The sequence below is a fragment of the Tenebrio molitor genome, chromosome X (assembly GCF_963966145.1).
Source record: "Tenebrio molitor chromosome X, icTenMoli1.1, whole genome shotgun sequence".
NCBI classification, from domain to species: Eukaryota; Metazoa; Arthropoda; class Insecta; order Coleoptera; family Tenebrionidae; genus Tenebrio; species Tenebrio molitor.
This window is the reverse complement of record NC_091055.1, coordinates 1,120,947-1,148,718: the sequence shown is the minus strand read 5'-3', so window position 1 is coordinate 1,148,718 and position 27,772 is coordinate 1,120,947. Positions and strand designations below refer to the sequence as shown.

The following is a 27,772-nucleotide window of genomic DNA, read 5'->3' as shown; positions in this document are numbered from 1 at the left end:
CGGAGTGACAAACCATTATAATGGTTCGCTAAAATAATTTTTTGTCATAAAAGACTCGTGTTTGGTCGAAAAAACCATTTTGTAATATTCGATATCCATTAATTGAAAAAAAAACTATCTTCAATAAAAAGAGAACACACGTAATTACAAATTGTAGGTTAAAACAGTGACAGTAACAGGTTTCATAAGCTACAACGTACAGGAAATAAACAGAATAAAGTATTCTTGGTCATATTTTTATTTGAATACCCCATACATACTTAATCGTAAAAAAAGTAAAGCGGTATACCTACAATTAGATCATTCCTCCCACTCGTTAAATTATTTCACGCGGTATTATAAATGTTACACTAAAAAAATGCTTAATGCTGTTTTGATAAATGATGGTGTCTTTGATGTTAAAATTGTTGTTTATTTACTTTTTTCATATTTTGTTTTGGTTAGACAAAACAGAAATAAACCCAAGATAAAAATCACCTGTTGCAAGATGCTGCACGCATGCGCGTTCTCAAAATCTGGGATCAGAATCCGTTGGTCATTGTGAAGTTATCTTTCTAAGTAGAAGTGTCGAATTTGTTGATTAGTTGACATTTCCTCAATGAAATAAGTGAAACATGTGATATTGTGGAATTTATAAATGAAACCAACTGAAAAGCACGATGATTTTATTATATCTTTCGAGTGAAAGTCGGCCGTGTTAAGTTGGTTGTTGAATCGCGGTTTTTTGTGTTGTTTTTGAAAAGTTCAGTTCTTTGGAATTTGGTAGGCGTTTTGTTGATTTCCTTGCATACATTGTTCACATCTGTTGATGTATAAACTTTTTAAACACTTAATATCAATTTCGTAACATTATTTGTTGTTTGAATAAATTATTATACGAATACCTGTTTGGAAAACGCTATTTTTAGCGATGATAATGGTTTACAACTAAACTTTTATACTTTTTGTTGATGGTACTGTTGTTACAAGCATTTCATTGTTATTTATTATTTTTGTAAACATTGAATAGCATTAAACGGATACATTACCCACCGTAATAAATGCTGAATTACCGTCATTAAGCCTCATATGGCTATTTCGCGGTGATGCTGCACCTGTTGAATGCCGAAAAGAAATCTTACACAAATATTTAGACCTCGTAAGTACATACTAAAGCCATTCGAGGATAATAGCAATATTTCTTATCAAATTTGCCGACACTCACACACCGTATGGTAATTTGTACACTATAATATAAAATATGTACAATTAACTACCAAAAATAACAAGAACTACGCGTGTGACCAGATTTGTAATCAAAAATTTGTTAAAACGAACCAACAAGTTTATAAATATAAACACGTAAATATTCATTTAAATAATTAGTATCCTAAGAAGGATTGTATTTGTTTCACCTGGTATTTCAGTGCCATGCAACTATGACGTAGATTTTCTAGTTTATTGCAGAATTCGAGTTGCATCGACCATTTTCGCTTTATGAACTATACTCTTTTTAGTTCGATTCTGCAAATATCGTCTCTGTAGTACCCAGAAAAAATTTAAAACCAGAAAGCTACATGTCCAGATTTTACAGTGGAATAAAATCGCTCCTTTTATAACATTTTGTTACATCTGGTTATTCGGTAAAGAACTGGTCTCATTTTCTGTATATGTTCAAAAAGTGTGGGCTATTTATTAAATTATTTGTGCAGTTTAAAGTGATTTTCTAACCCACCATCTCCCTCCAATACCAATTTGAATCTGCTGAGGCCCATTTTTGTGTTGACATTGTCGTTAGTGTATGTATTCAAGGTGGGAAATAATTGTGGTCAGTGCAAACATAATAGACGATTTACAACACATTCCAGACTATCGATTTATTTAAATACGATTTTCGATCATCCGAATTGATCACGTACTCGTATGCAAACGAGACATTTTTGACAACTCTTAAATTCAAATTTGTTTTGTTTAATTGCAGAAAACGCATTTCTGACAAATGTCTGAAATAAAATTCTAACATACATTTCAGAGAGCGTTGTTGCTCTAACTAATAATTACAGTAAATATTCAAAGTGAAAACCACCCATGCCTTTGCTATTCTGCACACGTCTAACTGTACTTTTCATTGTGCGATCAATTCTAGAATATAAACGATTTCTTGTTCGCATCTTGTGATGTTTGCCAAATTGGTGACATTTTCCAAACTTGACGAATCTCGAATGTGCGAGAAAAATCGACTCGAAACAATCGATTGGAGTATAATTTACACAACCCATCAATTGTGTTTATAAATTGCGTCTAGCTCTCTACTCCTGTGCAAATAAAAATGGAAATAAACGTACTTTAAGTGGTCTAATCCTACACAGAGTTTAATTATAGTACGAAAATAGTAAAAAAAGCCATCTTAAATAGCTTCATTCATTAGATTTAAAAATAGCGTAGGTAAATGACTTACACATGTATGTGAGAATAAAAAAAACTTTTTTGTTTCTGTGTAAATTTGCTTACTGGCGCCACTTTTTTTTTTCAAAATACTTTATCTGTGTTTTTTCAATGTCAGATAATAACAATTCGATATCTGATTATTACTTGTCGATAACGTTCTTATGTATCTGTTTTAGTAGTGCAAATTCTAGAAGATAACTGACGATGTCTTACTCTCAAGGCTTCAGAACCAGTAATGACAATGGTGAGTATCTAATTTTAGTCTAGAGCAACCATTTTGTTCTGGACGAAATGAATTTGTAGAAATTGATGATCCGAGTTAAAAGTAACTTTCTCTTGATTGTTTTAGTTACAATATATATATTTTTAAACGTTATTGTGTCTGATCTGAGAGCTGCCATGCGTTTTATAATAAGGCAGTTTCACATCTTACTTCTGTGTAAACTGATTTGTCTGTTGTTACCGTCAATATTTGAATAAGGGTGTGCAGGTGTGAAGATTACTTTCTAATGCGCCCACGTGGATTCAGAGTTTATATTTTTGTGTCACAAGAATCAATTAAATCCACTTCTGTTCGTCCATTTTAAACGAGTGAACAATTCGCTCTATAAATAATCAGGGGATGAGCTAAATTAGAGTTACTTCAAACGAGGTTAACAAAACTACATCTTCACGCATGTACGGATAATTTCGATCGGCCGTACCACAACATTGTTGTAATTAATAAAACAACCTGATTTCTATTTCGGAGGAACGCCCACCTGCCATCTACCCGATAATTATCTTTCTTACCTTCCTAATTTAGGTTTGTATAAAATCAAGTTCAACGACTTTCGTCTAATTTTACAACACCAACCATGAGATAATCACAGGGTGACATACACTTTTACTCCAAGTCTTCCACTATTACCTTCATCAATCAAATACCGAGAAGCGTGAGCGTAAATAACGTGTCAAATATTGCAATTAATCATTCGGTTTTTGATACGAATTCAACATCTCAAAGATATTTGGTAAGAAAGCAAAAAACGTTGGCACATAGAAAAAGAAATGATAATATGTATTTATATAGTGCTTCATAAGAAAAACCGTAATAAGTAAAAAATAAATCCGGCCTCGGTGCCGTGTCCCCTTTTTTAATACTAGAATAATAGAAGCAACATCTCAATTAATTATTTGAAAGTATGTTATCATAATTTTTTTTTGGTATTAATGCCAAAGCTTAATGCCTTGCATTAAGCATTAATTAATGTGAATCAGATAACGTTCTTATCTTAATGCAAAATTCTGCAGTATTAATCCACATCGAATTTTAGAATCTTCATATGAAAAGTATGAATGTTGGGCAGAGATAATACAGGGTGTTTCTGAAATACGTGTGTTAATTTTAACCAGTGAAAGAACTCGCCAATTTATGAAACTTTTCTCTATAACATTTTATAAAATTCGTAAAAGTATTCCAAGATTTTTTGCCCCACAATTTTTACCAAACGAGTCGTTTTGTGTGATTAACTAGTTTCTATTTTTTGTAACCATGAGAATCTAAATTTTGATTACATATTTATTTTTTTCTATAGCAATGGAACTTTTTAACAAAGCTCTGTTTCTATGACAACAGAAAATTTTCGCCGTTACCCATAGGCGGGTATACATTTTTATGGTTAATTTATTCCAAATTTTAAATCAATTTGTATTGCTTTTTCGTAAAAATGTTATAGAGTTCCATGATTTGACGCGTTCTTCCACTGGATAAAATTAACACACGTATTTCGGAAACACCCTGTATATTTGAATATACAGGGTGTGATTAACTAGTTTCTATTTTTTGTAACCATGAGAATCTAAATTTTGATTACATATTTATTTTTTTTCTATAGCAATGGAACTTTTTAACAAAGCTCTGTTTCTATCACAACAGAAAATTTTCGCCGTTACCCATAGGCGGGTATACATTTTTATGGTTAATTTATTCCAAATTTTAAATCAATTTGTATTGCTTTTTCGTAAAAATGTTATAGAGTTCCATGATTTGACGCGTTCTTCCACTGGTTAAAATTAACACACGTATTTCGGGAACACCCTGTATATTTCAATATACAGGGTGTATCTAAAATGCGTGTGTGTGCGTATTTTAGATGCACCCTGTATATCAAAACCATTTTTTTTTCCTTCGAATGAACATGTAGACAACTCCACAAATTAAAAAATATACAAATCAGCTTGCTATAAATACATTACGAATTGTGTTGGCGAAGTTCCAATAACAAATTCAGTAGATTTGCACGAAAAATAACGTATTTATAAATGTATCGATTAATGAATATGTAGATTAGTGTTGCAGCTTTCAATCTCGTTATTATCTTTTTAGTCTACATATTGGTTTTTTTCTGATAAAACCTGTTGACGTCAGTGCGTGAAACTCGTTATTGTCAAATGCCACCCCAATAAATATTGGTGGATTATATTTTTTAATAACACACGTGGTTAAAATTTGGTATTATGGTTGCTTCAGAGATGACAGTCATAAAATATAAACTTCTTAATCAACACAACTAGTAATAGTATGCGGTAATTATCTTATGTAATTAATAGAGGGAACCTGTGATTAGATAAGCAAGTACCCACCAAAGTGTTAAAATTATTGTGCTAGTAATATTTCTTCTCATTTTGATTTATTCAAACTGCTGTCACAGTTTGGGGAGGGTTCTAAAGATCAGTCAAGGGGCGTCTTCCTTCACAACTAATTAGAAGATTTATAAGTGATATCCTTTCAAATTCGACGGTAAATAATGATATTTAAATTTAGAATGAGCGTTTAAACGACTCCATTTCACGTGATTAATGCAAGTGTTAATATCAAAGGGTTTTGTCGTCTGCTCAGACGAAGGTCTGGAACACGTTTTCAACGTGATAATGACGATTTAAATTTAGAAACACAAATTTTACATTACACGTGTTTAAGATTTTATTTTTGTGGTTAATTTCGCAGATAATGAAATTGTTGTATTAATAGGAATTTATTGTTTTAGGGTATATTTGGGACGGGAATATGTGTTCGTGTTGCCCATATGGCTACCACATTGATTTGGATTTCGTACGATATTGCGAATCCGTCAGTCAAGAGGCCGACAGGACTGGATCCATCAAAAGACGAAAAGATCGCCGACGTCAACGACAATCGATGGAAGTTTTATTGGGAATTACGCCACCAGTTATAGCCGTTTTAGAACAAAGCTATAAGGTACACGCTCACGTGAAAATTACAATTAATTAAAAATTAAACAAATGTACATCTAGTAACGTGGTCTGTGTGCTAGAGAGGCTCTGAAGTTTTTTTCTTTTAGCCTATTCAAGAACAGGAAACTACGAAAATAATCGAGACGAGCAGCGGACACTTCCCCATAAGTCAAGACGCTTTTGACGATGCGGTCTCTGATTTTGAAAGGACTTTGCAACGTTCCAAAAACAAATTGTCTAACAATTTGCCGGATGTCACTGCTGTTTCAGGTTAGTGATTTTCTTTGGAAAAGAGAGTCTCGATTGTTCGAGGTGTAAAACGGAGGCTCGTGAGTAGTTACATAAATGGTATGTTCTAGCGCAGATTTTTAAAATCGTATTTTTATGGCGAAATAGTACGAGTTTTCGCAAATAAAAGCAACTTTTAACGGAACCCTCAAAAACCATTGAGAAAGTAGCAAAAACAACAACAAAATGGCAAAAAATCTGTACAGATTTTTATCTTGGAACAGATAACCTAGATTTTCATGGAAATTTAAATTGCTCGAGTAGTTAGATAGTAGGGTGAAATTGAGATGAAATCATAATATAGTCTAGAGAGCATAGGGTGAAAAATCTCATCATATAAAAATTGAGGTTATTAGAAATATTAGTAGCGCAGCATGTTAATAAAGTTAATAACAACTAATAACAAATAATTTGAGAGTTTAATAAATGTCTTACTTTGCGAGGCATTTTAATAACACGTTTAAATTTTAGCTGCGAGTTTGCGTACTTTCAAGGACATTAAAAATGACAGACGTTGGCTGATATAGCCAATAGATATCATTAAATACCCTAAATTTAGAAAAATGTTATATTTGCAAACCTAAATCAACAGGTCGTGGTTCTTTAATTAAAAAATAGACTATAATATGTAATTCCATCCCGAACGAGACGCTTCTGGAAGCTCTAATAAATCGAAACATTAATAGCCGCAAAAACGCTTTAAAAACAGTCACAATTCCTTACTATGAATGAAGTAGTACAAAAACACTTTAAGTACACAGAGCCGCAAAAACGTGTAAGAATATTATGAATGAAAAGCAAGTGAAAGGAAAACTGTTTGCACCTTTTTTGCGTTGCACTCGATAACTGAGTATTGCGGGGATATAAAACGCCTCACGAGAGACCGGAGATGAAACCGCCTTGTTTTTGAAAGTGCAAAATCTTTTGCAGAAAATTTGATTGAATTTATAGGGCAGTGTTGTATTTTTGCTGAAAAATAAGGTGGAAAAATGTTAGTTGTTTTTGCTACTTCCTCGATGGTTCTGTTAAAAATTGCTTTTATTTGCGAAAATGGATACGAACATCATGGTATTTTGTCTTAAAATTGCGATTTTAAAAATCTGCGATAGAACATGTCACTTATGTAATTACCAAAGCGAAGTTTGAAAAATCTAAACAAAAAAAAAGAGTGTGTGCTTAAGACCGCACGACAGAAGTGAAAACTTCTATGATGGAGGAATAAGGAGCAAGGCATAAAATTATTAATATTATTTAAATCCAATGCTGCTTTTAAATAAACATCAAAAATCTGTATTTTTCAATAGAAACTGCAAAATACGTCCGCTTTTAGAGGTACACTCTGGCAAAATTTATGAGGTTAGGTTTGGATGTTTAAGTTTTATTTTCTTGACGATGATATTGAACACAACACAAGTTTTCATAGCAATACCCTGTATTATGATAATTTGCCCATTTTCCTCTTCATATTTTGCTACACAAATTTTTCCAATAGGTGAATTATTGTTGAAGCCATATAATTGAGAATTACGTATTAAATCCTACATTCATCTGTAAACTTACAATATTTGTCGTGTCTTTATCATTTATATTATATAAAACTATACAGGGTATTTCACGAGTGATAATGAGCCTGACGGAATAATAAATTCAACCCACAATACATTTTCAAAAAAAGCCGGACATTTTAATGACAGTAGCCAGCTTTTTTCGGAAATATAGTGTGGGTTGCATTTTAAATTACGTCAGGCTTATTATCACTCGCGAAATATCCTGTATATATATATGCAGTTACTCCTGCAGCTCTGCACTGAGGTCAGGCAGGTCACAACACAACGTACAATGAAAATTTAAAATTGACAAGTGACGCACAGTTGTTTTTCGCTCGCTCCGCTAAAAAACTCGACTCCCTTGATTTGAGCTTGTCGTGTCGTGCTGCGAACGATTTTACCGTGTCGCATGAAACTAATTCACTGCCCGGGAATAAAATGTATGTGGCGCGCCTAACGAACTTTTCACTTAAAAAATACAAGAACGTGAGTTGCCAAGACTGTTTACATAAAGACGAAATTAAATAAAGAAGCGTTTTATAGAAGAAAACGGCAAACGTAGAAGTTAATAATATTTGTTGTACATGTATTTTTTTTGAGAGTATCGATGCACCTAGTATTGGTTGGTTACAAAATCGCGACCTTAAAAACCACCGACATAAAAATAATAGTGTTAATGGCATTAAATGGTAAAGTTGCGATAAATGTTAAGTAAGTGTAGTAAATGTGTAATTCCCTGGCAGTGCTGCCATAGAAAATTAATTAGCGATTAGAAGTACAACGTAAATATTGATCGCACCGTCTTTTGCAAGCATTCCACACATCTGTGGCATTGAATTTGTGTTTGTCGAGTGTTAATATTGAAATTTTCGAATAATTCGGTACCGTTAAATTTCACAGCGGAAACGTCGGTTCGTTAATTGAAAAATGTACGTGACTGAATTGGACAATCGGAGTGTATTCCTAGTTCTGGGCGGGAAAACGTCTTCCGCCGACGACCCCCGCATGTTCCTAATTGCCCACCTATGCTCTATTTCTCTACTTGTTGACAGTCGATAGGTGGAGTCGTTTCGGTAAGGCTACACTAAGTAATCTTAACAAAGTTGTCGTGAACTGTTGAAGAAACTCGACTTAGCCGTTCCACGTCGTGATTTTGAGAAGATAATCGAAAGATACATTGCGCATGAGCGCGCTTGTTATACCTCGCTAACTTTGTAACTTTCGTCCTGAGTTAAATAGTTTTATTGTGTATATTTACAATGAGCGAGAGGACATATTTCGCATTTAAAAACAATGTCGCAAACCACAGTGTCACGTTAAATATTGATTGAAATGGAACGGGTAGACCTGTGCCGCGTGTTTGCTTCGGTGGTGTTGTTCTGTTACGTCGCTCTTCGAACTCTAATCATTTACATAGATAAAATGGTTTACATCGATCCGAAGCTATCAGAAAATTTTTACTCCGCGTGGGTGCGATGTTTTGACGGAACTCTATTATGTCCAGAAACCATCAAGAGGGTCCCGTCGAACTCGTCGATGTCTTCGGCTTCTGGTTCAAGCATGACCGTTCTACCAGAAGCCACGAATCGAGATTTCGACACGGTCAGCATAGAATCATGCGGCTTGAGCTCTCTGGCCTTGCAGAGTATCCGGGAACAAATGGCAATCAGTTTGGAAAGGACGAAGCTTTTGGAAGACCAAGTTAAACTGATACCGCAGCTGAAGGTATGTTTTCCTGTATATTTTCAAATGTTTTTTGCTAACTGTGTAATCAATAGTGTGCTTCCGGTTTCCGTTGTTGTAAAGTACATTAAACTTTCGTTGAGATCAAAGATAACATTTTCTTTTTTTTCACACCACTTCCTCTATCGTATATCGATTTATTCTGCATCCTCTCTGTCTCTCTCTCTAATTCAAAATCGTAATCACTTTTTAATATCTTACTAAATATTTCAAGTGTGAAAATTATCAATAACATCACAATCATAAAATAATCATGAATTGGTTCAAAATTCCAACAAAAACTGATCGATTCGATTACGTATATAGTCAGATGCTTTACGTACTTAACTTTTTACTTTATTTATATTGATCCCATGTATATACTAGTGCCTGACATCTATTTAACATTTCATAACCGTAATTTATCGATTATTTCCACAGTCGCAAATCTTTTATTTAAACATCTATTATTTATTTTGTGTAAATGTTCGCGTTGGCGCGCTGTCTTCTACAAGTCATGTTAGTTTACAATAGAGGCAAACAATGTAAGCATTGTTGTTGCAAAAATGTATGCCTAGAATGGGGTCTAATGACCCACCAAGCTGAAACATGCTTTGACAAAACAGGACTTTTTACAAAAAATTCTATTCATTTATTATGCAGTATCAATGCAGATGTGTGGTATGTGTACTACGCGCCCCTTGAAAGTGTTATGTTGTAAAAGTGCCACCAGAAAAATATTCACGAAAGGACAACAAACTTTGTACAACAGCCGCTTTCAAACAAGTTTCCATGCCCTATTGTTACAATATTTAATCATTTTTACGTTGTCCCAAATCGGACTTGGTCGTAATCATTATTCGATTATTGATTATTAATTATGACGTTGTAAATTCAAAACAATTTCTGACTGTCAAAACCAAAATTGTTGTTGGGTTGGTTAATTCACCAGTTATTTTCATATTGTGAGGTTGGTATCTATAATTTCTAAAACATTTTAAATTTGTTCTTTTGTTTGAATTTAATACTGTCAAATGAATTGTGAAATTAATCATATCGTGTGGAATAAAGAAAAATTTGTGAAAATTTGAAGAAATTACAAATTTGTGCTAAATAGTGGTATTTCTTAGTTGCTGTATTTTGCATTGAAAGTGTTTAAAATCAAAACATAATCCGAATCGATTTTATTAGTAAATTTGATGTAAGTATACTCTAGAGAACATTTTATAACCAAGTACAGTCAAAAGAAACATTTTATTAAAGAATTCATTTTTGACAGTTTAGAAGTTTTTTGAATTTACAATAATTAATTACTCTTAGTGACAATATAAAGTTCGAAGAAGAAATTTGAGAGTCGTAAATGTTGTTTATTCTCCTCTGTTAGTTGGTATTAAAATTAAATTAAATTTCAAAAGTAAAAATCCACTATTATTGGTTGACAAAATAAAAACAATTTCGTATTCAATTAATATTTATTTAACTGTTTTAGGACCAGCTGTCGTCGCTGGAGGAAGAGAACCGTCGGTTGGTGCTTCAGATCAAGAGCGAGGAAACTCAAAAATTGAATACCATCAATGCGAACTACATCTGTCAGTTCTCCCAAAACAATCGTTTGAAATCTCAGTCTTTTACTGATATAGATAGTTTAGACGGTAAAAGGGAGCCCCCGCCTCCCCCTCCACGGAAAGATTTTGGAGTAAACTGCGGCGTATTAACTCGAAACGTCGGGGTGGGTCATCAAAATCCGAAAACGAAGAACGTATCCACGACGACTTTTGATAACGCGTCAGTCGATAAATGGTTCAACGAAAAAATCCGATTTATGAACAGCCAAAATTTGACGAACAATCAAGTAAACGTATCCAGATCTACACAAACGTCGTCGAGGGAGAACCGTGGAGTTGCTAGTCAAACAGTCGACAGAGTCACCGCAAAAATCGAAACCGCCGCCCAAACTGTCGAAAACAAAAAATACTATTCGAACGCCAGCGTGTCAGCGTTTCCAAAATGTAAAGACGCGAATTGTCAGAAAGACGTCGAGGCGTACAGCGTCGGTACGTCTGACAACACCATCGACGATATAATTTGCGATAAATGCAACAGCCCCAAAGTCAGCACAGGCGTGGGTCCGGACAGCAACGAGGATGCCCACACGAGTCCCGTATCATTGGCCTTGCTGATGGGCCCCAGGAGTAAGTCGTTCAACTTAGGCGACGACAGAGTGAATTTCACGTCGAGGAATCGAACCGTCGCTTGTCAGTACGAGTCGACGGGGATTTCCAAGGCGTCGCAGTACGAACCGAACGGCGTCAGTAAAGCGTGCCAAAGCGAAGTCAAAACCAACTCTAAAGCCTGCCAGAATGAAGTCAAATCGAGTCACAAAAACACACAGTACGAGAGCAGCTCCGTTTGTAAAGATACGGATACCAAAGATCTGATCAGGTCTACTAGACACGTTGCGTGCGAAGCCAAAGAACGGAAAAGTCCAACGAGTGATGTCGCTTGTAACACAGCGAACACCGACAAAGACGTTTGCGTTAAATGTACGAATAAGGAGAAGGAGGACAGTGGGAAGAAAGAAAGTAATTCCACACCGTCGAAAATTCCGAGGCCGCAAGTACCGACCACACCGGTGGAGGTCAGAAAATTCAGACGACAAGACACCTATACGAAAATATACGCTTCACCGACGGAAAAGTCGCCAGTCTCGTCGACATCCGGGTAAGTCTTAAAAACCCCAAATGACACGACATCACCTCCTGTCGCGACACAGGAGTCACAGAATCGTTGTTATCAGCTTTCAGTACCAATGTATACTGACTTTTATTAAGTTAAAATAATGTGAAGTGCCGTTGAATGATGTCTTAAAAGTCAAAGTAATAGTTTCCGGGGGATTTGAAAAAAATTGAAACAAAACAGCACAATAAAAAGTACGTTCATGCTCGTTGCGACTTGTCTAGACAAACAAATATGATCCAATTAGCGTAGTGCCTCGCATGCTAAATTGATCCGCTCCGTTTGAACCAATAAAAAATATTTGTTTTTGTGCAAGAAGTTGCTAAATGAAATTACGTTTGATTGAACGTGTTGATGTCGTAATTTAGCGAAGAGAATATACGCAGATAATGCGGTTTCCGTTGTGGTTGCGGTTCACCCATCATGCTATTACGGTTTTGCGTGACCGCAAACGCTTCTGTACCGAGTGCGGTCTAAAACTAGTCCTTTTTCGCAGCAATGGCAGCGATAAACATGAAATGAAAACGCACACGACGCACTCGTTAAAGTGCAGTGTTTTTTCTGGTTAATTTGTCGTCACTCGTGTTTTAAAAATCCCGAAATCTGTGTCAGGTGGTGATAGTTCTGTTCCCACAATCAATTAATTGCGAGACGCATGCGCATCAAGGGTGCACACTATTGATGATGCGACCAAAACAAAATCATCGTTATCGTAGGGTTAACAATCGAGTTTTCCACCGACGAATTGACATGGTTTCGATTTGCTTTTAAATGTTAAGTTCAAAAGAGTGCATAAATCAAAATGCCCACTGCTCGTATATGCATCAACATATTCTTTTGACGAGGTAGAATCTGGTGTTGTTTAATTATCGTTTCATTTCAAATTTTCAGGTTGTCAGGGCTCGATTTGTCGCCAAAGTCCCCATCTGCTGAAACTTCCAGTCCTTTGGATAAAGTCAAACAGAATTTTAAATTGCCAGAAGTAACACCTCCTGCTCAAAATGGTGTTAACAGCCCGCCCACAAAAGTGCAAATACAAGAGTCAACACTGCCACTACCCGAAACAGCCCTGCTCAGTTCTGCTCCCACTCAATCACACAGGAAAAAGTAAGAAAAGTAGACGAACATTTACATTCAATGGAACTTTCCTCATAAAAAGTACAATCGTTTCCACAATTTTTTTCATTGGACCTAGCGAATTACTTTTTATCGTTTCTCGTAATTGTGTTATCTACCACAATTTTATATTTGTACAATTGTGCTGGAAACTTATTCGAAACATTTTAAAAAGGTATCACCCGGGAATCTGAATAGATCGCAAAAACAAAATTTCGATATAGTTATTTACGAACCAAGTGCGGGAAGACGATGTTCCCGCATGAGCGCATTTTTAATGCGCGAATGAACGGAAGATGTCTTCAGGCAAGTGGTTCGTACAATATTTTTTGTACGAAAATTAAATTAAAATAAACGAACATAAAATCAAGTAGGCAGTAGGTTATTGGAAACAATTGCTTTACTTGATATTTCAATTTTTGCAATAATTTGTGAATTTTGTAGGAACAATTTTCAACGATTATAGCACTCGTTTCGGAGCGAGCGTTGGATGTTGGAAGCGTTGTTTTCAAGGCTATGAGTACAAAAAATACTAACGGAACGCTCGTAACATTGTGAGGCATTTAGATGCGGATTATTGTTTAATTTTGTGTGTTTTGTTTCATTTTTTGTGCCACCTGTTTATATTTATTTTCAAATAAAACTTTGTTTTCCAGAGCGGTGCCAAGCAAAGAGATGCAAGGTGCAATGAAAGTACTCAACGACTCCCTCCAAAAAAGTCAAACCAAGAATCTTAAAAGTCATAACGCTATTAACATAATCCAAGAAGATTGGTTTGAAATATCGAGTCTTAAAACTGCCAATCCTCTAGATGTTGAAGATTATTTGGATGCATTCGAAGATGTGTCTTCGGGACTTCTTCAGTACATCGTGAACATGACCGATGATAGTGGCAACACCGCGATGCATTACGCCGTGTCGCACGGAAATTTCGACGTCGTGTCCATTCTCCTGGATTCAAAAGTTTGTGATATTAATAAACCGAATAAAGCTGGTTATACAAGTGTTATGTTGGTGTCATTGGCCGAAGTCAATTCCCAAACGCACGCCAATGTCGTGAAGAGACTCTTCCAGTTAGCTGATGTCAACATCAGAGCCAAACAGGTAAAGTTGCTTACCGTGTAGGAAGAAAAGAAGCATCGTTTTTATTTTTACAGCACGGTCAGACTGCTTTAATGTTGGCCGTGAGCCACGGTCGCTTGGACATGGTGAAGATGTTGCTGGACGCCGGTGCGGACGTCAATATCCAGGATGAAGATGGAAGCACGGCGCTAATGTGTGCCGCCGAACACGGTCACGACGACATAGTGAAACATTTTCTGAGCCATCCAGATTGCGATTCCAGTATTACGGATGTTGTAAGTATCAGGATCGGGGGTGGGATCGTCTCTTAGGTGGTCGTTTGCAGGATAATAGCACAGCGTTGAAGATCGCGATGGAAGCGGGTCACAGACATATCGGAGTATTACTTTACGCCCACCAGAGAACTGTCCAGATGGCTCACGGAAGGAAGAAGTCGAAAACGGCGAGCCCCAAAACCCCATCTTCACCCTTGCCTCTGAGAAGCAGTCGTCGTGCCTTAACCGATACTAAAACTACTAAATAGTTATTAACTTGTTAATAAATGTTTTTTACTTAACATAGATTTTTAATGTTAAAGGTGTGTCATAACTAGTTTTATGTATTCGATGGTTATTGAGAAATTGCGTCTCGGTAGTAACTAAAACTAACTGTTGTAGTTTTGTAGGGACCAAATTGTAAAATTAACTAATACAATTTGCAAATACATTCCATTGTTGCTATTTACTACTGATTTGTTTGTATTATATTTGTATATTTGTAATTAATAGAACTCACTTCCAGTAAAAAAAAAATTGACGGATTTATTTTCCAAAAGATTGTCGTCTCAAAACAAACTTTCCATGGAAAATTAACTATATTCGTTAAAAATTTGATACACGTCATTCATAATAAGTCAGTAATTACAGAACGAAAACGAAAAACTTGGAGTCATTCGACGGTAGCACCAAGAAGAGGCAAATCTTCTCTCTCCTTCCTTCTTTTACATTTTGGACAAGGTTTAGACGAGTTAAGGCAACCTTTATGATACACTGCGTTACAAACATCACACTGCAATAATAAGTTAAGAATAGAAAAGGCGCTACTATTTAAAACTTACGCGATATATATGTTCTACATCAAATGGAAACAACGCTTTGGGTTTGTTGCAAACTTCACAGACAAAACCCTTCTGGCTACAAAGCCAACAACCCACTACATGTTCTTTACCGAAATTAACGACAGATTGCAAATGTTGCGCTAAAGTCCCGTCAGATATTTCCGACAAATCCTACAACGTAACGATCAGAAAAGCACACAACAACTTATGCTAATCATTACAGATATAGAATACTGGTGAACATGTTCGTACATGTATTCGCGCGGCCACATTTGTTTCTGTAATTGCTCGATGATCGGTTCTCTGCAAGTATACAGATAAGCCCTCAAAAAGTTCAACTGGTTTCTGAGAATTTGCAGTTGCGCCATCTCCTCGACTATTCCGTAGACGTAGGGATTTGAAACCTTTAGAAGATAAAAATTCAAATTAGTAGGAAGGTAAGTTACATCAACTCCAGTGTTAACAACTTAAAACCAAACGGATACAAAACACTACGCTGCGAAAGTTATAACCAAATCTTCACACGTTTAGTTTAAACTCTTTTTTTTTTTATTTTAAATGAAACTTGAACTTACTTTGAAGTCTATGGTTGGATGGTCTTTAATTTCGTTTATGTAATTGAAGGCTTTTTGCGATACTGGGTACGGTTTGAAGTCCCAGTTGTGGATGATACGAGCAGGGATTGGAATATCTTCTGAACTCATACAAGAGGGACAAAAGTACTCGGCAGTGAAGGCACAAACTCTGAAAGATTTAAAACATACCTTTTAACACGATTCTTTTACGAAACAAAGAATTATTACGATACAAAGTTCTGAATCTGACATTTGTATAAAACATATTACCAACAAAAATGAAAGGGACGAAAAAACGAAACTTCTGAAAATATGCGTGTAATGAATTGATGAAGAGAGGTTTTGCTGGACTTAAAAAACAAATCTGTGTACAATCGCCATTTTGAAAATGTGTCAAAATCGTTTTGCAGAAATTTTAGACGATTTTTCGCGACAAAACAGTTTACTTGTTTTGTGATGTGATGTCATTCCTGGCGTCATAACCTATAAACGTTTCACAAATTCAGTAAACTGGTCACCGAGATGTTTACTCTGTGTTTTTAATGGTGGAGTAAAAAATTGCAAAGAGAATAAAATCACGCAAGTGATTTTGTAACATAATTATGTCACCCGGACGCCGTTGCGTCCGGTTTTTGTTCTGCGCACTCTGCTCTCATTGGCCGGCCAATGAGTGGGCTCCATTGGTCCCAATTTTACTATAAATAGCCCACGCCGGCCGAAATTCGTTCAGTTTCGTTCACTCGTGGAGAGGCATCGCTTCGCTAATCGACACCGGCCCAGAAGATGGATTCGAGAGTTCGACCGCTCCAGAGGGCCGGTGGTAACAGGTATTAAATTTTATTGTTAACCTTCGGTGTTTGTTGTCAATTAAAATTTTTACATTAAAAATAAAATAAAATTTGTCATTTTCCCAAAAAAAATCTTATGTAAGGTATCATTTTTTTCATGTGTGCTTTGGGTAGTAGGAACGTCTATCAGAAAAAGAAAAAAGTGGAGGTTGTCATTTAAAAAAATTGGTGATGACGTCATTACGCAAAAACCAATGACGTCATTTAAACAAGTTGCACGTTACATGATGGCATTTTTTGAAATAAAATCGACCTCTGCCAGCGATTTTCCGAAAAACGTCACATAACTTTATGTTCACACAACAATTTTCAACAAATATTAATAACCGAAGGGAATTCTTAATGTTTGTTGAATTTTTTTTATTCAACATTAGCACAGCTCTACACCTCTGACAGAAATGTCATGAATTTTTGTTGCGTTAAACGTGAAATAAATAAAAGTCGTTTTCGCGACCGTAAACTATTCAATAAACTACCGCTTTAACTGTTTTGTCGCAAAAATATCGTCTTTTTTTTGTTTTCCATAGCCACCTCTCTTTTTACTGTTGACCACGACCTGCTGTACATATTATAACCGGCCTGTTCAAAAGTGTAATTTGAGTGATCCCCGCAGAGCGCTAGTGTACGGGCGCTTTTTGGGGATATTATTCATGTTAAGTTTTTGTCACCGAGAGTTTTTCTCGTTCAAATGACATTCGAATTTAACATCAAAAATACAATTCTATTCGGTATTGTTTTAGAAAGAAAATATGAACTTACTGTACTCAATCTTAACTCTAAAATCATGTCTGAACATATTTTTCCGTATTTTTATTCTTTAGAAGCGCCCGTAGTGTGGCGCCCTCATCGACGAAAATTGGCTCTTTCTCGGAAACAGTTTCGCAATGCTTTTTTAATGAAATGAACAGGCCGGTTATTATACAGAAGGTCGTGCTATTAACATTGTTACCATGATAGAAAGAAGACTGGTATACCCACTCACCGCCATTTTGAGAGCCAAATTTAGGGGCCCCTAGATGTCAGTGTCTGTTTCGGGGACTGTCACTGTTGAACTTTGTACGTTAAATTTCAGTTTCAAATATTAGACAATTTTGATTTTTGATAAAAATGAAAAAGTGTGTGCTTTGTGGCAATATAAAACTTGTAAATATGGATATTTCCTTATTCAAAACTCACAGTCCCTCGTACATACAGCGCCATCTAGTAGTAACTTTTGAAGCTAACACCTGGGGTGCTTTCTTGACACGCTTATTTATTAGAGAAGTATAGGGAAGTGCGCGTACCAGTTCTTATATAAACTTCATTCAAAAAAACATCTGCACTATCAAAATCAAAATTGCAGTTGTTAGGTTGGTTAAATCACTATTTATTTTGTATATTGCCCGGTCGGTATCTATGATTTTTTGATTTTTCAAACTATTCACTTGTTTAAATTGACATTGTCAAATAAATTGCAAAATTATTTAAATATGTTTTGTAAAAAGGTTAAAATGGAAAGTTCAAAACGAACAAAGAGTGGTTCTATTAAAATTATTATATAAAGCCATACCTTCAACAAAAAACGTTTCTGATTTTATCCCAACTATGTGGAAAAACAGCATCTTGCATTATGAAAATGAAAACCTAATTAAAGCTGACTGTTTAACTATGTGGATATTAAAGATGTTCCACCCACAATATATCTTCAGCGGAATCTGACCCAGATAAGGTATAGGAAGCGATTTTCAATTTTGGTTGTTAGTTTGTTATCCGTTTTCAGTTTGTTGTTTGTCACCTTCTGTTTTTCTTTGTGTTTTTTATAAACTTTATGAAAGTGCTCCAGTTCTTTTAGTTTCTGCATTTCGCTTCAAGTGTTCAAATTCAAAACCTTTTTAGTTCAATAATTAAAAAGGAACACATAACCTATAGTTATTTGTATCACAAGGCCAGAAACTGCACGTTTGCGAGCATGAGTACGGTTTGCAATACGAGTCGATAGACGAGTATTGTAAGTACGAATGCTCGCAAAACAGTTTCTGGAGGTGTGATACACAAAATTTTTCGTGCCGACTTCTGCGGATTTTTGTTAAATGGAAGTTAAAGCACTTGTTTTAATAATTGGTATTCGGGACTTTTTTTGTGTTGGCAACACTTACATTTAAACATTTAAATTTTAAAATCAACATCGCTCTTGTTTCCTGACATTTATTAAATTTAATTAATTTGTTTTGTTTTTGACATTTTCCTGAAACATTTGTTGTAATAAATACACCAGCCCATATTCAAGAAGTGGCTCGAAACGTAATTTTAATTAATTAATTTTAGTTAAATATTGCTTCTTTGTAGTTTGTACGTTGTTATAAATAGAAAAACATTTTTAACGAGCCATCCACAGAACAAACATTGACGTTTGATAGAATTCTGATAACAAATGCCAACCGAAACCGATGACAACTCAAAATCCCTACTTTTAGCCGGACTAGGCCGGCAATGCATGTGTTTCTGGACGATTTCGAGATCTGTAATTTACCAAATTCCCGCCGGCGGCACGAAAAATATATTTTGTAACTAGATTTTGACGTGGGTACACTCTAGCGAAAAATGTTTATACCCAAGTACAGTCAAAACAAGCATTTTAGTTAAAATTTAATTTTGACAGTCCATGAGTTTTTTGAATTTACAATATCGTGCATGTTACCAACCCAACAAAAAATAAATGAGTTTTACTGCAAAACAAATTACTCTTTTTTAATAATTTTGGTATTCTTTTTGAACACATTTTGCATCATTTTATCAGTTCTTGGGTCTGCTAATTACCTCGGCTTTACTGTAACTCCCAAGGATTGTCTGCATCCCGCACACTCGTAACTTTGCCTGTCCAATCCGCGCTCTTTGCTAATCTTACTAATCTGTACTGCCAATGACGCTGAATCATTTTTGGCCAAGAAAACATTAACATTATCATTAAAAGTATCCGGTTGTTCAATCTGAAATGAGGCAAACATTAGACTGTTAACAACGTACGAAATCCGCACCTTACATTATTATTATCTGTAGTGTCTTCAACGACAACGTTACGATCCTCAAATTTCTGCCAAACTTCCCTCAAATCGGGGGTTTTTATATAAGCCCCACTCAACATGTTGTAGCTTTCGATCAACGCATTAAAACTTCCTTCCATAGATTTCGGCTCGACTTTCCTAACGGAGGGCGTTTCTTCGATAGCCGATTCCTCAACAGTCTCCTCGACTTGCTGACTTTCGTCAAACGACCACCCCGTCCTCCTATTCAAAGAATTCCCCAAATTATAATTTACATTATCAGAATCCGTGCTCTTTCCCTCGCTCTCCGTCAACGAAGCTTTTAAATTTTCTTCACTTTTCTGGATATTATTTTTACTGTCTTTATGCTTCGCCAAAATGATCTTCAAAGCTTCGTCTTCGTTCAGCGCCACCATTTGCCTCAACCCTGAGTTCAAGGACGTGATGGACATCGCCGAGCTCAACGAACACGTTTCCGAATTGGTTTCTGGAATGCTTTTCACTTCTTCGACCATCTGGGCGACGTCGTCGCAAGGTGCTACCGGACAAGCTTTCAACGTCGGCGCCCAGATTCCGGCCATGTAGAGACTAGGCAGTTGCCACGTGTTTAACAGGCTCGAATTGCACGGCAACGTGAAGCTTTTGAAAGCTTCGACGCCTTCGATGAGTCGCTGGGCCACGTCTAGAAGTTCGCTGTCTCTGACGTAAGCCGTGGGACGATAGAAAGCCTTGAGGGCGCCGAGATCCCGTTTCATCGTCATCAAATACGACGACAGAAGACAGTCGTTGAGGGCCAGTCGGATCCATGCGCGGCACTGGCCCACTTCCGTCGTTATTTGAGAAAGATGGGTGATCTAGAAGGGACAAATTAACGTCGCGAATTCAATTGTTTGACTGAAATTACTTGATCGATGATTTGTCTGTGAGATATGACCAACAAGGGGGCCCAAAAACTGGGCTCCGGTCGCTCATCGACATCTGCAATGGCGCGCTTGAATCTCCTGCTCAGCGAGTCTTTAAGTCCGTGAAGAAAAATCGCTTCGATGGTCATACATAACGTGTTGGAAGCCTCGGTGACGTCTTCGACCTTATTCAATTCACTTTCGTCTATTCCACAATACTGGATCGCTTTTACACTACTCGATAACTGCGTTGTTATCGACTTCTTAATCAAATTGTCTTTGTTACTGTTCGACGATTGCATACTTTTAAACAGCTTATTCATGATTGTTAATTAAACCGAATTCGTGCAGAATCGCTATTGTCTTCGTTGCCGCTACACCTTGTCGAACGATTGTAAAAATTCCCCCTTGGGACAAATCAACAACTGTTGAAGCGCGCCGTTTCAAATCGTCATCTCCCAGATTCCCACCATCGAACACCGCGCCTATTTTACCCCACAAGTCTTTAAATTCGTAAACGGTCAGAGAACTAGGGCGATCGCTTAAATTTGCACTGGTCAGGGCTAAAGGACGGCCCAATTTTTTCGTTACAGCGCGAATAAAACGATAATCCGGGATTCTAATTCCGACTTTGCCGTGGAAGCTAAGAGATTTATCAAGCTTGTTTGCACAAGTTAAGATTAAAGTTACAGGGCCTGGCAGAAGAGTTTCAAGTAAACCTTTTGGTAAATGTTCAACTTTGGCCCACGCGTTTATTTCACTTACGTTGCCCAGACAAATCGCGACAGGTTTTTCTTCGTTTCTGCACTTAACTGTATACAATCTATTTACCGACGTAATATTTGTTGCGTCGCAAGCTAGTCCGTATACCGTGTCCGTTGGTATGGCGATCACACCACCCGATTTCAGTAAATCAACTGCGAGAAATTCAGCGTTTTGGTCCCCAATGGGAACGTGTAATGCCATAGAAACCCTATTTTCTAATAATCTCAACAAAGGTTTAAACAAACGCATTTGTGGAACTTATTCTCTCCAGTTGTGTGCACACTCGGGATTGCAACATCGATAGAAGTTTGTCATCGGTTCGTCGGCAGATCTCGTTTGAACTTGGAGAAAATACGCTCTCGGATAACTACATTTTGGACATGTTTCCGCTGTCATGTCACAGTGTTTCCAAGCATCTTCGCCACCCAAAACGTCGTCTACTGACTAAAATTATGCAAATGTTGTACAAAGACGGGTCAATGTTTCGTTCAAAAACTGCTTACCTTCACTTGGTAATAGGTACGGTGAGAAATTTTACGTTTAATGGGGAACGAGACAGGACAAATTCTACAAGAAAAATTTATTTTCCCGCAGGATTCTTGAGCAAACAGCAAATTACCACAAAATGGGCAAAACACAATCATGACCACAATTACGAGTCAGTGTGACGAATTTCTCCAAATCACGTTGAAGTTGAAAACCAAAAAAAAAATTCACATGTCAGCATGTCACTGTCAGCTGTCAAGTGTCAAACGAAAACAATGGCACCGTAGTTTTGTCGAGCATGCGTATTTAACTTATATTCTCTTATTTAGTTTTAAACAATTTTACACGATTTTCTTGCATTAACAATAAGTACGTAGGTACGACGCAGATTGATTTAAATTTGGAAAAATGCGATTTTCCAGTAATTTATTAAGTTTGTCCAAAGTGAAGAATTCCGTGTGACCTTGAGAACAATTGCTAAATTCTCATAAAATTGATAAATTTTTAGCTCTATTATGGAAACCTCATCAAAATTGCATATGAAAAATGAAACTCAAGTCATGTATACAATTTTTTTGTAAATATCATCGACATAAAAATTATGGACTACTATTCTAGGCAGAGCAGCGAAGAAGCGCACTGTCCTTAACGAATTACACTACGCACAAAAAGTTAGGGATGTTGCTAGATCAAGTAAAAGAATTATTTCATGAAATTGAGAAAAACAAACACCATGAACATAATTAAAACGTAGTCTGTAGATTGTTCTTGAAGACAAAAACAGTATCCCGGTGAGTGCAGCGTCAGCGTCAACAAAAACTCTAATATCTCTAACTTTTTGTGCGCAGTGTAGAGTACGAGCACAAATTTTTTGTGGTGTTAAAGCAAAAACTATTTTATTAAAATTGTAAAACAGACGGTAATTGTTCACTTTAACTAAAACCTGTTCACTTTGTATTGAACGTCAGTGGTGCAAATGACTGACCTGTTACTATGACAACTCATATGAAAGTTAATGCCAAGTGTGTGCGATTTGCACCACTGACGGTCAATACAAAGTGAACGGGTATTACTTCTGGAATTTTCGCGTTTTTTCTGGCGAGACAGCCTCAGGACGTCCTCCTACATCGTTTCCCACCAGTCAAACCTTGTGCAAATGAAAATTTTCCTTACCCTTTAGTTATACTAAGACTTGGCGCGACCTTGAAAAACAACAAGAGAAAAAAAAAGGCATTTGCACAAGGTTTGAATGGTGGGACACGATTTAGGAGGACGCCCTGAGGCTGTCTATCCAGAAAAAACGCGAAAATTCCAGAAGTAGTTAAAGTGAACAATTACCAAAAGATTGCAAAAATTAAAGGGAAGTTAGTAAGTAGAGTGGTATGTGAAATGTTGGGGTAATGAAGGATGTACGATCTGTGAAATGTGTTTATTGAATATACCAAAAACTAAGATGTTAACGAATTAACAAAACTAACATAGCTTCAGAGACAATTCATAAGTTGTCGTTGATAGCTTCTTGCTGATGGGGGTCACCTTGACCACTTCGTGCGCGCGCACAATCAACAAATTCTTTACGCCATTTTTTGACATTCAAAACCAGGAAAAAAAAACATATAAAGATGTCGGTAAGATCAAAGTTATCGCGTCCAAAATTGACCTGATCTTTTGGTGGATTTCTCTTGGGTTGTGAAAACGTCCCTCGATGAAGTACCCCCCTCCCCCCTTCTTTAAATAATATTATTGATTGGGATGGTTGATTAATATAATTCCGTACATTTTATCAATTTTATTGAAGAATTAAAAAACGGCAGGTAACATTGAAACTAAAAAATTAACGGAAACGTAAGAAACAAAACAAAAAAGTTAAAAAAAAAACGGGTAATAATTTAAAATCCTAATTTTGGTCGTGTTTATCTTGGTTTTCTTTCATTTGTTGAATTAGATCACTCCTGTCCAAGATTTTATTAAGTTCATTATTGGTAAAAATGAGTCCGTTTGCACGAATCTTAATCGATGTTTCTTCGCTCTTCAACAGATCTTCCAGTTCCTTCAATTCGTCATCGTCGAAATTCTTACTCAGGGTTTTAAATTTACCTAACAAAATTCATTAACACTCCATTTTGTACAACAAAAAAAACAAACGAACCAACCTTCTTGTATCACAATTTTCCCTAAACGTTTTTTCATTTCACCACGCGCCTCGATTATCTCGTCAATAGTACCTTTAGTTATGAGACTGTAAATCACGACGGGCTTCGTTTGCCCAATTCTGTGGCATCTATCCTGAGCTTGCAGATCAGCCATAGGATTCTAAAAAACACAATTAATGAAAATCTTGTTTCCTGTGATGTGTTTTTACCCAATCGCGATCCATAAAGATGACTGTATCGGCTGCCGTCAAATTTAAACCTAATCCTCCTGCTCTCGTGGACAGCAAAAACAGGAAAATTTTATCGTCATTCATGAAGTCGCCGATGGAGTTGTTTCTGGAGGTATAATCCACGGAACCATCCAGTCTTCTGAATTCGTACTTTCTCAACAAAAGCATCTCTTCGATCATATCCATGAACATCACCATCGTGCTAAATATCAAAACCTAGAATTGTACAGTTGGAGTAAAATTTGCTCTTTCACGATGACACTTTTGTACTTTATGGCCCATCTTTTTTAATTTGGGCAACAACGCCTCCAGCACTAGAAGTTTTCCGCTATGTTTGATCAAATCTTCGCTCACGAACATTTGTCTAGATTTAGCGTTGGGGTCGATGGGTGTCCAAATGAGGTAAGGATGGTTTACGGCCTTTTTCAACATCATCACCGTGTTCTGCATGGTTATGCGACATATATACGGACAATCTGGACAATCAAACGGCACATTTTCGTTGCTACAGAATTTATTCGTTTTAGTCGATTTTCTTAACAGTTTTCTTGTTTTCATTTCAGATTCACCGTCACCAAAAATGACCGACTCATTGTACTCAACTTTTTTGTTTCTGCAACGTCTCCCTTCCGAACTTTCCTAAAAAAAAAAAAAAAGTTACGACTGACAAAACTATGAAAAATTAAATTACTTCTTCTGCAGGACGGCCCATTCTTAATTTATCATAATCCTTCTGCAGAATTGCTCTGTAAATATATTTTTGCATTTCACTCAAGGGACAGTACACGGTGATTTCTTTTTTTGGAACTAAATCTTTCAATACGAATTTTTTCTCTCTTCTTAACGTAAAGGGAGCCAACACCTTGTGGATTGTAGAAATGATTTTATTCTCAGCTTCATTCTCCAGTAATTTATTTGTATCCTGTGTAAAAATTTCGATTAGTATCTTAATTGTGTATTTAGAGGCCGATTTCAAGTTGACTTGCGACGGTCGTACTTGTTGTCATGGTAACAGCGCAAGAGAGAAAGATGACGCATATTGGTAATTAATGTGTAGGACAAAGATAGCTACACATTTGCGCTGCACCACCTATTTGCGACCATGACTTGAAATCGGGCCCTTTGATGGTGTCAAACTGCATTAATACCTTCATATCCTCTAGTTCGAGTAACGAAGAAAAACCTTCAATATCTCTGAACAATTCGGGCATCAGGAAATTAAACAAAGCCCACAATTCTCGAATGTCATTTTGTAAAGGAGTCCCAGTTAAAAGCGTTCGATTTACAGATTTTAAACTACGCAATTCACTGAAAATGCAAGAGACAAATCAAATCAACAATTTTTTATAATAACTGATGCAACAAAATTATATGTACTTCATAAAAAAATTACCGTGAGAGTCTCGACTCGGGATTTTTAATTCTGTGGCCCTCATCTACGACAATGTATTGCCAAGTATACCTTGACAGGAAATTTTCTTCGATCAGAGGTACCTGGTACGTGCAAATAACGACCGGTTTAACGACACGACCGTCAATTGTAAATTTTCCCTGAATTTGTTTGATTTGCATTTTCCTTTCTAATTCGCTGCCTTGAAATCGTACGACTGGAATTTTTGGGGCGAATCTTTTAAATTCGGCTTCCCAATTTCCAAGAGTCGATAACGGAGCCACGATTAAAAATGGACCGGCCACTCTTCTTTCGTACAAATGAGCGAAAAGAGCGATAATTTGAATTGTCTTCCCGAGACCCATTTCGTCTGCTAAGATGCCGTTAATACAGTTCTCAAAAAGAACCTAAAATAGCATATTGTGATTGATGTTTGTCGCGCTCGCGAAGCTGGTGTGCTTACAGTTAGCCAGATTACTCCCTCAGTTTGATACGGTCGCAACTTACCCTCAAAGTAATTTAACATTTTTGTAATATCTTCACGGTCTGCAATACTTTTACGTTAGATAAAATTTATTATTACTTATTTTGGGTGTACCTCGTGTTTCCGATGTATCTACAGAGGTGCTACTTCCGCTAAAATATTTGAAAAAATATGAAACGCCATACTGACATACTCTACATAATACTGTCCCTTCAAAAAAATTGGGAATTAGAGTAGGCTGTGATTTACATAGGTATTTTGTCTATTAACAGTTGGTAGACGATCACAATCGTGTATACATACTGTGCTGTCCAAGGTCACTGCTGTGCTGCTTTAAAAATTGCATGTTACCAACTTTATAATTAATTCACAGCCTACTCTAATTGCGAATTTATTTGAACACGCAGTATAAACTCTGATGCATACCTAGGTACTCCTGCAGAAATTTTTCTTTCAAGAAACTCTGAATATTTTGTACCAATGTTAACAAAACGTTGTAAAGTCTTCTTTTGTACATCTTGCCTCATTAAAACTTCTTCCTCATTTTGTACTTTCATTTTTTGACTCTTCGTGCTTTCAGGGGAACCTTGAGTATCAAATAAATCATTTTCATGATCTTTATCTTCCTTAATCTCTTGTGTTCCAGTCACAAACTGATTTTTCTGAACATCCTCTTCTTCGTGATTACCAAATTTTTGTTTCTTAACACCTAATTCCAGATCTTGCTCTTCATTCTTACTGACATGCTTTCTTTTCTTACTACTTCTTAGACCTACAGGCTGGTCATCTGTACCAATGTCTTCATTGAATTTTTTTAATGTAGTTTTAGGAGACTGTAGGTTATCATTATCAAAAGTTACATTACACAACGGCAGTTGTTTTTTCTCATATTTCTGGGCAGGCGATAATAAATTTGAATTTCTATTACGATTTTCCTTCAATCTCGCACTCATTTTTTTGTTAATAAGCAAGCGATTAATAACTAACACCAAAACATTCAACTGAAGAAACGTTTTTCACTTCCAACAAAAAGGACGCACACAATTAGAAACATAAAACAATCGCATTCGGTAACTAGATCACACTATTAAAAAAGTATTTCAAGGCACATCGCATTACGTGCGTTATGACTTACATCAGACCACATCGGACAACTTGTACGGTCATGGTGCACCATTTGTTTTGCTGCCGAAGTGCCGACTTCCCGCCAGAAATTTGGTGAATCTGTAGTGACCAATATTTAAAATCGTAAAACCCTAGTTCGGTAACAACTCAACAAAGTTTTATTATTATCATATTAAGCAGTCGTTTAATTAATTTATTTACCTAAATAATATAGCTGATGTTAAAAACAACATGTTACCCATTTTTTAAATATGTAATTAGAAAAAAACTCATTTATAAATGCATCATAAGATGAGAGCAGGTACTTCTTTATAATGTATACAATTTAAAAGTAATTTTTTGGTTTTAGAAAAAAATAATTCAGAGAAACACACAAAATGAGATAATGAATGAGGTAATAATAAGTAAAATAAAGTGAAACGTCAAATTACAATTAAAAAAGTTATTGTGCAATTGTTTTTAATATATTATTAACTGAAATGTTATATAGCACTAATGTAAAAAATAATAATGAAAAACAATGATAAAATAATACAACACAA

The 27,772-nt window shown here is 36.1% G+C and overlaps 5 protein-coding genes across 9 annotated transcripts; 1 reads left to right on the top strand and 4 right to left on the bottom strand.

Moving 5' to 3' along the window:
* Window positions 1-512: 512 nt before the first annotated feature.
* Window positions 513-14,712, top strand: LOC138140392 (KN motif and ankyrin repeat domain-containing protein 2-like). 4 transcript variants are annotated; one of them, XM_069061404.1, is made up of 10 exons: window positions 513-762; window positions 2,607-2,671; window positions 5,457-5,668; window positions 5,772-5,934; window positions 8,917-9,224; window positions 10,711-11,942; window positions 12,849-13,064; window positions 13,730-14,177; window positions 14,231-14,431; window positions 14,482-14,712. In XM_069061404.1, exons 2-10 carry the CDS (start codon window positions 2,632-2,634, stop codon window positions 14,677-14,679), a joined length of 3,018 nt encoding a protein of 1,005 aa, XP_068917505.1. In that variant the 5' UTR covers window positions 513-762; window positions 2,607-2,631; the 3' UTR covers window positions 14,680-14,712. The 4 variants fall into 4 exon arrangements, with proteins under 4 accessions (XP_068917505.1, XP_068917504.1, XP_068917507.1 ...); XM_069061403.1 differs by having other exon boundaries at window positions 2,604-2,671; XM_069061406.1 differs by having other exon boundaries at window positions 514-762; window positions 2,604-2,671; window positions 9,004-9,224.
* A 278-nt stretch (window positions 14,713-14,990) lies between these two features.
* Window positions 14,991-20,920, bottom strand: Plekhm1 (Pleckstrin homology and RUN domain containing M1). The gene is made up of 7 exons (XM_069061407.1): window positions 20,600-20,920; window positions 19,695-20,549; window positions 19,472-19,641; window positions 15,828-15,996; window positions 15,474-15,656; window positions 15,253-15,423; window positions 14,991-15,203 (listed from the first exon to the last, which is right to left on the bottom strand). The coding sequence occupies exons 1-7, from the start codon at window positions 20,918-20,920 to the stop codon at window positions 15,084-15,086; spliced, it is 1,989 nt and encodes a 662-aa protein (XP_068917508.1). The 3' UTR covers window positions 14,991-15,083.
* On the bottom strand, window positions 20,913-21,611 carry Tcs1 (Threonyl-carbamoyl synthesis 1). The gene has a single exon (XM_069061409.1). The coding sequence runs from the start codon at window positions 21,609-21,611 to the stop codon at window positions 20,913-20,915; it is 699 nt and encodes a 232-aa protein (XP_068917510.1).
* A 9-nt stretch (window positions 21,612-21,620) lies between these two features.
* Window positions 21,621-22,006, bottom strand: Polr3K (RNA polymerase III subunit K). The gene is made up of 2 exons (XM_069061410.1): window positions 21,866-22,006; window positions 21,621-21,806 (listed from the first exon to the last, which is right to left on the bottom strand). The coding sequence occupies exons 1-2, from the start codon at window positions 22,004-22,006 to the stop codon at window positions 21,621-21,623; spliced, it is 327 nt and encodes a 108-aa protein (XP_068917511.1).
* A 1,616-nt stretch (window positions 22,007-23,622) lies between these two features.
* LOC138140390 (lymphoid-specific helicase-like) lies at window positions 23,623-27,436 on the bottom strand. 2 transcript variants are annotated; one of them, XM_069061401.1, is made up of 11 exons: window positions 27,241-27,431; window positions 26,532-26,892; window positions 26,220-26,257; window positions 26,085-26,167; window positions 25,625-26,028; window positions 25,380-25,539; window positions 24,923-25,153; window positions 24,502-24,870; window positions 24,211-24,447; window positions 24,002-24,161; window positions 23,623-23,945 (listed from the first exon to the last, which is right to left on the bottom strand). In XM_069061401.1, exons 2-11 carry the CDS (start codon window positions 26,660-26,662, stop codon window positions 23,746-23,748), a joined length of 2,013 nt encoding a protein of 670 aa, XP_068917502.1. In that variant the 5' UTR covers window positions 26,663-26,892; window positions 27,241-27,431; the 3' UTR covers window positions 23,623-23,745. The 2 variants fall into 2 exon arrangements, with proteins under 2 accessions (XP_068917502.1, XP_068917501.1); XM_069061400.1 differs by having other exon boundaries at window positions 26,532-27,436.
* Window positions 27,437-27,772: the final 336 nt, after the last annotated feature.

Coding starts and splice junctions, on each gene's coding strand:
- LOC138140392 (XM_069061404.1), top strand. CDS start 2,632: ATGTCTTACTCTCAAGGCTTCAGAACCAGTAATGACAATG. Junction 5,935..8,916: donor GGATGTCACTGCTGTTTCAG/GTTAGTGATTTT, acceptor TCATTTACATAG/ATAAAATGGTTTACATCGAT. Junction 11,943..12,848: donor CCAGTCTCGTCGACATCCGG/GTAAGTCTTAAA, acceptor TCAAATTTTCAG/GTTGTCAGGGCTCGATTTGT.
- Plekhm1 (XM_069061407.1), bottom strand. CDS start 20,920: ATGAATAAGCTGTTTAAAAGTATGCAATCGTCGAACAGTAACAAAGAC. Junction 15,657..15,827: donor ATCCAACCATAGACTTCAAA/GTAAGTTCAAGT, acceptor TATCTTCTAAAG/GTTTCAAATCCCTACGTCTA. Junction 15,424..15,473: donor TTCACCAGTATTCTATATCT/GTAATGATTAGC, acceptor GTTACGTTGTAG/GATTTGTCGGAAATATCTGA.
- Tcs1 (XM_069061409.1), bottom strand. CDS start 21,611: ATGCGTTTGTTTAAACCTTTGTTGAGATTATTAGAAAATAGGGTTTCT.
- Polr3K (XM_069061410.1), bottom strand. CDS start 22,006: ATGATTGTGTTTTGCCCATTTTGTGGTAATTTGCTGTTTGCTCAAGAA. Junction 21,807..21,865: donor GTACCTATTACCAAGTGAAG/GTAAGCAGTTTT, acceptor GCATAATTTTAG/TCAGTAGACGACGTTTTGGG.
- LOC138140390 (XM_069061400.1), bottom strand. CDS start 27,058: ATGAGTGCGAGATTGAAGGAAAATCGTAATAGAAATTCAAATTTATTA. Junction 24,871..24,922: donor TGGGCCGTCCTGCAGAAGAA/GTAATTTAATTT, acceptor TTTTTTTTTTAG/GAAAGTTCGGAAGGGAGACG. Junction 24,162..24,210: donor TCTTTATGGATCGCGATTGG/GTAAAAACACAT, acceptor TGTGTTTTTTAG/AATCCTATGGCTGATCTGCA.